Here is a 9,568-nt window from a genome sequence, read left to right as displayed (position 1 = left end):
TTGATTAGTAATAATAGATTTATCATAATAGTTCATAAGAATTAATTTTTCATTATAAACTCGCCTGAATTTACAAAATTGAGTTTAAAGTTTATGTGTGCGTACGTGTATGCAGCTGAATGTATTGTTAAAGATGATAATTATATAAAATATAACCAGGAATATCGAAAAAAAAAAAGATTAGTAGCTATTGTTTAATTATGTAATTTATAAGAAAAAAATTAAAAATTTATACATACATTTTATATCTTACCAATATCCGATAAAGATGATATTTTGTATCCGGAGATTGATAAGGAAAATATCTTGAGGCAAAAAATGGTAAAGAAGAACAATATCTATTTTATCGACCTGATATTTTTAGGACAGAATGAGAATGAGAATCTATGACGAACACCAGTGACACTCAACTATTTTCAATTGCGTTCTTATCGTTATTGTTATTACGTTTAGCAAGTCTTGGGAAAAAGATTCTTAATGTTTCTGCGTTTGTTGCTTTAATAAAAACATGGCTGTTAAAGAGAAACAAGCGGATTCTGCGGAAGAAATCGAATGGAATGTAGAAAATGAAATCCAGTTGTTCTTTGCGATGAATGGCCACAAGCCAGTTGGTAAGAAAATATCTTGTTTTCTTTTGACCAAGTTTTTCATAATTGAGGTTAGGCTCTGCACAAGAATTTTATTTATATAACAATAATGTTGATTACTATTTCACATTATGATATTGTATTATCCAATGTTGAAAATTTATAACCTTCAATAGGCTCAATTCATACATTTATATTTCTCCTTTTAGGTGTAAATAAATACTTTCACATGGTTTGCATTTGGGAGAAATTTCGTGCTGCAATTCATAAAGATGTGTCCTTGAAAGCTATTTGGGATCATCTAAAGTCAATGTATGATTTGATGACTTTGGTACGTTTCGTTTCAATCATCCTTGTTCGAAGAATGCATAGCATTAACATTTGTACAACAAAGTTTTTGTAGAAATTTTAGGAATTCATATAACTTCATTAATTAGATGAACTTTCTCTTTTGCAAAATAAAGTGGTAATTTTAAGTTATGTTCTAAAAAGATTTTCTTTCAATTTTATTTAATCTATTAACCACATTCACAGGATGATATGGAAGATGTGCCTTTTCCAAGTAATGAAACAGATTTTCTTTTACCTGAAAGCGAATTTTCAGAACTAATGAAATCTCGTAAAAAAGAAGATACTGATCAAAAACCAAAAGAAATAAAAGAGAAGGTTAAAGAAATTAAGAAAGAAAAAGAGGTTAAAGAAGTAGTGAAAAAAGAAATTACTCTTCGTGATACGAAGACTGTGAAAGAGGTAGAAAGGAAAAAAGAAGAGATCAAAAAAGTGGTAAAAGAACCTGAATTGAAGAAAGAAAATAAACAAAGAGAAACAAAAGAAATTAAGAAAGAACAGAAAGCTACAAAAGGACGCCTTAAAGGAAAGGAGGAACCAGAGGATACTGGTAAATGTCTAATCGATTTATCCAAAATATCTCTTTCATCTTTAATGATTAAAACTTACATTATTGTATATTGTTGGGTAAAAGCGTGGATAAGTTCACATTTCCAAAACTTCAAAGACGCACATTTCTTTACAAACGATGGAATTATATTAAAAGAAAAAAAAATTTCTGTTTGCATTATCTTATTTAAAATTTTTGTCTTTAAGTGAATACATACACTAGAAATAAACATAAAATATTTTAGAATAATGCAATAGTAGAATAAATATTTGCACGTTATTTTCAAACTTTTCAAAATTTGGATTTTTCCCTTGTTTATGAAATCTTGTTGATTTAATTAATCTGTGTAGTGCTTCAACTACGAGTAAAATATCCTTGAAATTATTTGAATACACATATTAAAAAATTAAATTACAAAAGTAAACCATTACCAAACAATCCAATCACTGGAATTTACCAAGCTTATATCTTAAAACTCCAACACCAATATTTTAGTTGTTTCACGTAAAAAGTAAGACAATCTAAAATATAATTTTTTATTCTAATTTTGAAAAAATTTGGACCTTCTAATTAATATAAAAAAATTTTAACTATAATAATTTGAAACCAAACAATTTTTTTAAAAATGCAAAGTTTATCTAATGATATCGATAAATTTTTAAATATCTACGTAAATAAATATATAAATAAGCAAATTTTTATAATGCTATACGATAAAAATCCTGTATTATTTATTCTTTTAATATAGGTCCGCCGGTGAAAAAAGAACGCAAGGATTCTGAACCAAATCGTGAAAGCTTGAAGAGGGCACTAAAGAGACCAACAAGACAAAGCATCGATAGCACATCAAAGGCTTCACCAAGTCCTAGAGATACTCCTCCCCCAAAACGTAGAAGAATATAACCCTATTCTTTCAATAATCAAGAAATTTATATAATGCATTATTTAATTTCGGTTCCTACAGTTCTTCAATTGTTTCTTATATAAAAAGCTAATGCACTGTTATTATTACTGTGAATATTGTCATTACATACCTTCATCATACAAAAATGTAAGTTATATTGTAAATAAATTATCATAATTTTTCTAATCAAATTGGTTAATATTATTTACTCACTACATAAGCGAAAAGAAAACTAGTCATTAAAATAATGCAAATTTAAACAAGCTCTTGAACTTGATTTGAAAGATTTATTTTGTAAGCAATCTTACATAAATAAATATTGTAAATAACCACATGTGCTATAAAATGGTAAAACAATCCTTATAATTGTATCAACAAAAGAAAATCTTCCTTTTACAAGTCTTTCTTCTGCATTTTATCGCACAAAGTAAATAAAGAAATTTGTTATAAAAGGATCCAAATAGGCGAATCAACAAAAAAATCCCTTTTATGGGTTACCAGCAAATGTTTATTCCAAACACAATAGCGCTTATTCTCTTAAGATCTTAGACTACAGTGTCATACAGTATACACCAACATTCTGTAAAATGATGCATTCTACATTAATATCTTATAATATGCTGCAAAATCTTCAGATATACAATAGCTGATAACGAAATTCCATAAAAAAAACGTGTTGGTTAACCTGAAAGAGAAATTAATACGCTAATGTTATTAAAGTCAACATAACCCCAAAAATCATACAAATAAAAGGATTCCGTAAAAAGTATTAAATGAAACATAAAATGAACGAGGTAGTAATGAATACTCCAGCCAAATATAATAATTGCTACTTACTTATACGAATTTGTAGTCAAAATCACCAGCGTGTCTCATCGAAGTCTCCTAGCTTCACGCTCAGACTCAAGTAAGGTTAAGAGGTCACCTTCTCGCACCGGACCCTTAACATTCCTTATTATTTGTCGATTCTCCTCACCAAGAAATTCGACCTTCACCTGGGTACACTGGCCCTGAGAGCCCGTACGCCCCAGGACTTTAATAACGCGCGCTAGGACGACGGGTTTCTCCATTGTGTTTTCACGTGGCTACGAGTACGAAAAGATTTTACCCGGAAATGAACGAGTTGCGGCCATACAAATATCATTTTAAGAATATCCAACCTCACTGATCAAAGGAGAGAAACGAGAAGAACAATGATGGCGTCGAGCTGGCACGACGTTACTCAATTGACTGTTGCAATTTGACATTTATGTTGATATGTAATTTCTAGAAGTGTAATTACCCAATTATACACTCCACAATGATTATTCCATTAATCTATGAAATTATGTATTCCTGCGTTGGCTAGTATTTTGCAATTTATCATTTACCATTTTCTTCTGCAATTTCCACAAATTAGAGATTAAAATTAAAAATTTTAATGTATAATTTGCTTATACGTACATTTTAAAAACGCTTTAATAAACATTTTCCAAAATCTTACTTATACAGCTTGGAAATTTATGACATTTTAGGCGCAATATCTTACAATAATCATCCCAACATCGTGCAATTTAGATTATAAAAAATTTCTCTTTTTTGTAATAAAAGTATTTGAATAATATATTTTCATCATCGATAATCGTTAGAACGAAAGATTAAGACTCGACTTCACGTTTGAATAATTGGAAGCTAAGTACATTATTTAAAACATTAGAACATTTTTATCAATTTTTATTTGATTACTTAAATTATTAATTTAAAATACTTAGTTTCCTAATTATGCACTAAATTATGTTACTTTTAAATAAAAAATTCTTAAATAATATAAATATGTAAATAATATATATATATATATATATATATATGTGCATATATAAATCATATTACATACATGTTAATATATATAAACATTAATAATTACTATATTATAATTATCTAAGTGCAATGTATATCGTAATTTAAACTACTTCAAAAATAAATAAAGATAATTTTTAGCATAAAGGAACTCAAACCAATAATCTTATAAGTTTTTATAACGTAATTATAGCCTAATGTCTGTCATCATTTACTATTTATTTATAACTTATGAGAGATTTAATTAATATAAATGTATTGTCTTAGATATCGAATATTCTTCTTCAACACACAATAAATGTACATTTATATATATACATATATATATATATATATATATATATATATATATATATATATACACACACACACACACATACATATATATATATATATTTTCATGAATTGAAGTAAAGTAATAATTTATTTATAATTATAAAATCCACCAAATTTTTGTCAGGTAACAGAAATATAACAACAATTTATCTTTTGTTTCATCAAGTTGCAAAGCGTTATTTTAATCCTCCATTTTTCTAAATATTCAAAATATTTTTACAGCAGTAATGTTGAGCAAACGTTTACGAAAAGAGCGAGAATATAAAGGATGGTTTTCGATATCAAAAAATTATTGTCACTCAAGTAATTTTCATCGTTTTATAGATAATTTTTTCTTGTTCTACAACTTTCGATACAATCAATAATTTGTCACAATGAATGTAAATGATAAAACTGAAATAATGATATAACAAGAATGAAAAATTATTTTATAAAATTTACACAATGCCTAAATATTTATTAAATTACTAATGATACGGAGCAATTGAAATATTTAGCAAGATATTTAATATTAATACGGACGGTTCACTTTGAAAAATAATAAGAGCAACTTAATCATTCATTTTCATTATTAGTTCTTGTAAAATATTTCACAAGATTATTATAAATATTTAATTATGTATACTGTGCACATTCTTATAATTTTTATTACTAATCACTTCAAGGGAGAATGCGAGGAAATTTTTAAAATCTTTGACACCTATTCAATACACAAATATAACAATACAAAATCTGAATAACGTTATTTATTGCAATTTATTTTGAATATTATAAATTCATGTTTAATGCCACTTTTAAAAGTAAAAATTTGACTTATTTAAATAATAAATTAACAAAAATCTTGTACATAATTCAAATTATTTTATATCTAATCTTCATTTTCATAAAATGTGATTAGATTATTTTATTGCAATGAAACTGAAGGCGTGTAGCAGAATAATTGGATATTTTAATGTTTATACGTTTGTTTCAATGTCAATCTCATCCCCCCTTAAGTGCAAGTATAATTTTCATCTATTCTTAGCTTTATAATGTAGCACCATGAATGATTGACTAAATCTTGAAAAATTTTATTACAAGCTAGAAATACTCGAATAAACTCAGTAGATGACTACCAAAGCTCACATTATCCTATTATATATATAGGACATATAATAGGATACAATTATGTTATTCAGTTTAAAAATTACTTTACAATTTTGTTACCTAATGTTTATTTAATGACATAATGATAAAAGACGGATTTCCATGGTAATCCATTATTTTTCCTTTACCTGATGCAGTCCGGATTTATGTCAATACATACAAATTAAATTTTAGTATACAAAAAAAATTTTAGAAATATATATATATATATATATATATATATATATATATATATATATATATATATATATATATACACGATTAATTACGCTTCACTGTTATCAATGAAAAAGGAGAAAACTAAGTGTAAATTATTTGTCTTTAAAATTGTCGTTCGATGTTTCGTTTGGTTTTTTTTTGGTGATCTTCATAAAATGTTGAATTCATAGGTTCACAGATAAACATGTATGAGCACAAAGTCACACATACATCTGCATACAAAACACACGTTGTAACTTTCAATTTTTCGATGAAAAAATTAATAATCAATGATGTGATAATAAATTTACATTCTGCACATGTCAAACATACCGTCAAATCTTGTAGTATATACTATACATATTTTGCCTCTCTAAATATCAGAGACTGAATATTCATTTGGTTGCTACAACAGAAATTGCAGCGAACAGATAACCAAGTTAGTCGGACACAATGTCACTGACGTAAATATCGCTTTTCTTCTGGACTCAATAGTGATATTGAAATTTTCGGTTTTTATTGAAAATTCATTGGTGTACTTTAGTGTGATATAAGCACTTATATGTGTCCATAATATACCATTATATTCATAATTCGCGACGCGTCGAATTTTTTCTATTTCTTCTATGTGTTCCAAATTGCCCTTTCTAAACATTATCGATCAACAAACGCGCGATTCAACCAATATTAGCATAAAAACACCAAACGAATAAACTAACTTCAAAGACTGTTACTGCCATAAATTCGTTGAAAGTGTTTGACTCGATAATGATGCAGGAGCTGGTTTTCCCGTTGGAGTAGGAAAACTCATCCCACCAAGGGACATCTGAGACATTTGTTGTGGTAGCTATAAATAAATTAAATTTCTTATTAACATTTAATAAAAGTTTGTATCCCCGAGTATAATTATCGTTCTACTTTTATTTAAATATTCGCCGATTTCAAACGCTTCTCAGAATAAATTTTTATAAAATATATAGAAATTTATTATTTCATTTACTTTATTAAATATTTAAGATATCAATTAACTTTAGAAACATAAAAGCACAATATATACATTGAAGTTATTATTCTGTTAATTTAAATTTACATACGCTTTATTTGATGATTAATTTGTGATTTTCAATATTTGGAAGAAAAGTAGTTAAAGTTAACATAATTACATGATTAAATGATTGAATCGGTTGTTGTTGAGCATTCAAATTTAAAAAAGGATTACTTCCTGGTGCTGGCTGTAAATTTTGTGTAGACATCATGCTACTCCAGCCATTATTGGTACCTAAAACCATCTGTGTGCCGGAGTTTGTCACATTTTGCTGCTGCAATAAATAACAACAGGAACTATTATATACTGAATTAGACACATTTTTAATATTTATATTTTATTTAATTGATTCTTACCATTTGAACTTGCATAGCCATGGCGGCATTATTAGCTAAAGGATTTCCTGCGACAGTACCTAATTGATTAGAATTCATACACATTTGATTGGTTGCGATATTCATTTGATTAATGCCTGGTATACCAATTTGTGATTGAAGGGAATGATTTAGAGATTGATTGAACGGCCCTACGTTTGGCATTGGTTGCTGAAACGGTTGAGCAGGTATTTGTTGACTAAACATATTTCCTAAAAATTAAATTCAAATCGCATTATACCGATTTATAAACCAAGTATTTATTATAATTAAAAATCTCTTAGTACAAATGACTTTTTGATATTGAAATTTTACAATTTTATTTTAACAATAATATGAATTAGTCATTAACCACACACACACACACACACACACACACACACACACATTTTATATAACCAACGAAAGAAATTGTATCTCAATATATTGTAAATTAAATATTGTTTAATTACCTCCAAATGGTTGCGTTGGTTGAGTACCGTACAATGCTAAAATACTATCTTTTGTCATTTTATTTTTCTCTTGTGGCATTGGTGTTGGCTGATTAAAGAAACTTTCTTCTTCCGACTTACTTGCTAAATTACTCGTGGTGTTACTTTCGGCTAAAGTTCCATTCGCTACACTAGCAGCAGATGCTGGTGGCGCCGATAAAAACGAAGAAAATATATCATCTCCTGATGCTAAACCGTTTGTGGTTGTTTGACTTTCTGGAGCATCTATTAGAAATTTATCGTATGATTTTAGTAAAACATACATAGCTATAATTAATTTAAAAATGTGGCAAAAAAACAAAAAAAAAAAAAAAAAAAAAAAAAAAAAAAAAAATACATAACTTAAAATACATTTTCTAAATGTTATACAGAATTAAGTAAATTTTAACCTACCAAGGCCAAGTAAATCCAACGTGGCTGTATTGCTTGATCTATTAGGCTTCGGACTCACGGAGCTACGTGGTTTTGGTATTTGGGGTACTACTTCTGGCTTTTTAACAGGCGGTAGTGCGCTCTGACTTGTGGCAGACTTTTGAGTTTCCTTTTTTCGCCTACGCTGCTTTTCAGCTTCTTCGTCTAATTCCTTATCCCAGTTCACCTGTTCAATATAATTGCTTATTCAATTTAAAAGAAATAAAAAAAAAAGAACAACGGGTTTAACGATATTAACTAATCACAATAATGTGTTATTACCGTTGGTAATGGCGGTGGAACCCATTCTCTTGCGATATATTTTTTATGTTCATATTTTGCTCTAATGAAGCTTTCTAAACTGCAATCAGTTTGAGGTCTTCGAAAACTATCTGGGAGATTAGCTTCATAGACAGCTCTAGCACGAGAATTTCCCATTTGTTGTAAACTCTGTATAATCATATAGATCATTAAGGAATTTGTATTGGAGAACTTTTTTATACAATTTATCAACGTAATATTAGTATTCGAAATATATTTCAATGTTTGTAGGCTGAATATTCGGGAATATTTTTAATCGATCGATTAACAATTAATACAACGAAACGAAATAAACAAACAAACAAACAAAAAATTCTTAATGACTAAAAATAAAAATTTAGTATTTTTAAATATCCATGATAATTACTGTACTGATAATAAGTAGTTGAAACTAAATTGAAACTTAATTATAAATAAATGAATAAATTTGGATTGGTTTTTATTTATTTATTTATTTTCTTTTTAATTGTTTTGTATATTAGACATTTTTTACGTTAGCCTTTAATGATTATCAAAAACAGTTTGTAATTTAGTTCGTAAATATCGAGTGTAGATAATACGTGGGAGATACAAGCTGGGCATATAAATGTATTTAAAGAAAACTAGTCCACCATGTAAATGAATAAATTTAACATCACACGAGATATGAAAAAATAAAACAACTAGTAATAACGGATAAATTTTACATGAGTATTTCGAACGATCCGAATGTTTAATAGTACTACGAAAGCTATAATTACCACGACTTGCTCTGGAGTCCAAGTATCTAAATTGACAGACCTGACTTTGCTTATGTGAACTCCAAGCTTCCTGTGAATACCGGCACATCGGATGCACAGAAATATACCGAGATTATAACTGGCCCATCTTGGTCCTGCGAAAGCAAAAAATTTAACAATAGAGAAAGTCCCACTTCAACTGTATATTTTGTAAGAAAACTTCAATCCTCGTGTTAATTTAAAAGATGTTAGACAAGTTTTTAAAATTTTACACAAATTATATATATATATATATATATATA

The 9,568-nt window shown here is 27.7% G+C and overlaps 3 protein-coding genes across 3 annotated transcripts in view; 1 reads left to right on the top strand and 2 right to left on the bottom strand.

Annotated features, from left to right (window-relative positions):
* The first annotated feature begins 390 nt into the window (after window positions 1–390).
* MrgBP (MRG/MORF4L binding protein) lies at window positions 391–2,550 on the top strand. Its single transcript, XM_011506074.1, has 4 exons — window positions 391–611; window positions 797–918; window positions 1,122–1,485; window positions 2,234–2,550. Exons 1-4 carry the CDS (start codon window positions 509–511, stop codon window positions 2,386–2,388), a joined length of 744 nt encoding a protein of 247 aa, XP_011504376.1. The 5' UTR covers window positions 391–508; the 3' UTR covers window positions 2,389–2,550.
* Window positions 2,551–2,874: 324 nt separating this feature from the next.
* Window positions 2,875–3,521, bottom strand: LOC105367377 (Ribosomal protein S28b). The gene is made up of 2 exons (XM_011506073.1): window positions 3,227–3,521; window positions 2,875–3,074 (listed from the first exon to the last, which is right to left on the bottom strand). Exon 1 carries the CDS (start codon window positions 3,457–3,459, stop codon window positions 3,262–3,264), a length of 198 nt encoding a protein of 65 aa, XP_011504375.1. The 5' UTR covers window positions 3,460–3,521; the 3' UTR covers window positions 2,875–3,074; window positions 3,227–3,261.
* Window positions 3,522–6,533: 3,012 nt separating this feature from the next.
* Window positions 6,534–9,568, bottom strand: part of LOC105367376 (stromal membrane-associated protein 1) — a 9,182-nt gene continuing 6,147 nt past the window's right edge. The window contains exons 2-8 of the mRNA XM_011506071.1: window positions 9,288–9,421; window positions 8,509–8,676; window positions 8,209–8,413; window positions 7,777–8,040; window positions 7,307–7,536; window positions 7,069–7,224; window positions 6,534–6,752 (exon numbers count right to left, since the gene is read on the bottom strand). Of these exons, the coding sequence (XP_011504373.1) occupies window positions 6,636–6,752; window positions 7,069–7,224; window positions 7,307–7,536; window positions 7,777–8,040; window positions 8,209–8,413; window positions 8,509–8,676; window positions 9,288–9,421 (1,274 nt within the window). The 3' untranslated portion in view covers window positions 6,534–6,635. The remainder of the gene's footprint in view (window positions 6,753–7,068; window positions 7,225–7,306; window positions 7,537–7,776; window positions 8,041–8,208; window positions 8,414–8,508; window positions 8,677–9,287; window positions 9,422–9,568) is intronic.

Source organism: Ceratosolen solmsi, unplaced genomic scaffold (genome assembly GCF_000503995.2).
Source record: "Ceratosolen solmsi marchali unplaced genomic scaffold, CerSol_1.0 scaffold7, whole genome shotgun sequence".
Lineage (NCBI taxonomy): Eukaryota > Metazoa > Arthropoda > Insecta > Hymenoptera > Agaonidae > Ceratosolen > Ceratosolen solmsi.
The sequence above is the reverse complement of the archived record's forward strand: the minus strand, read 5'-3'. Positions and strand labels throughout refer to the sequence as shown.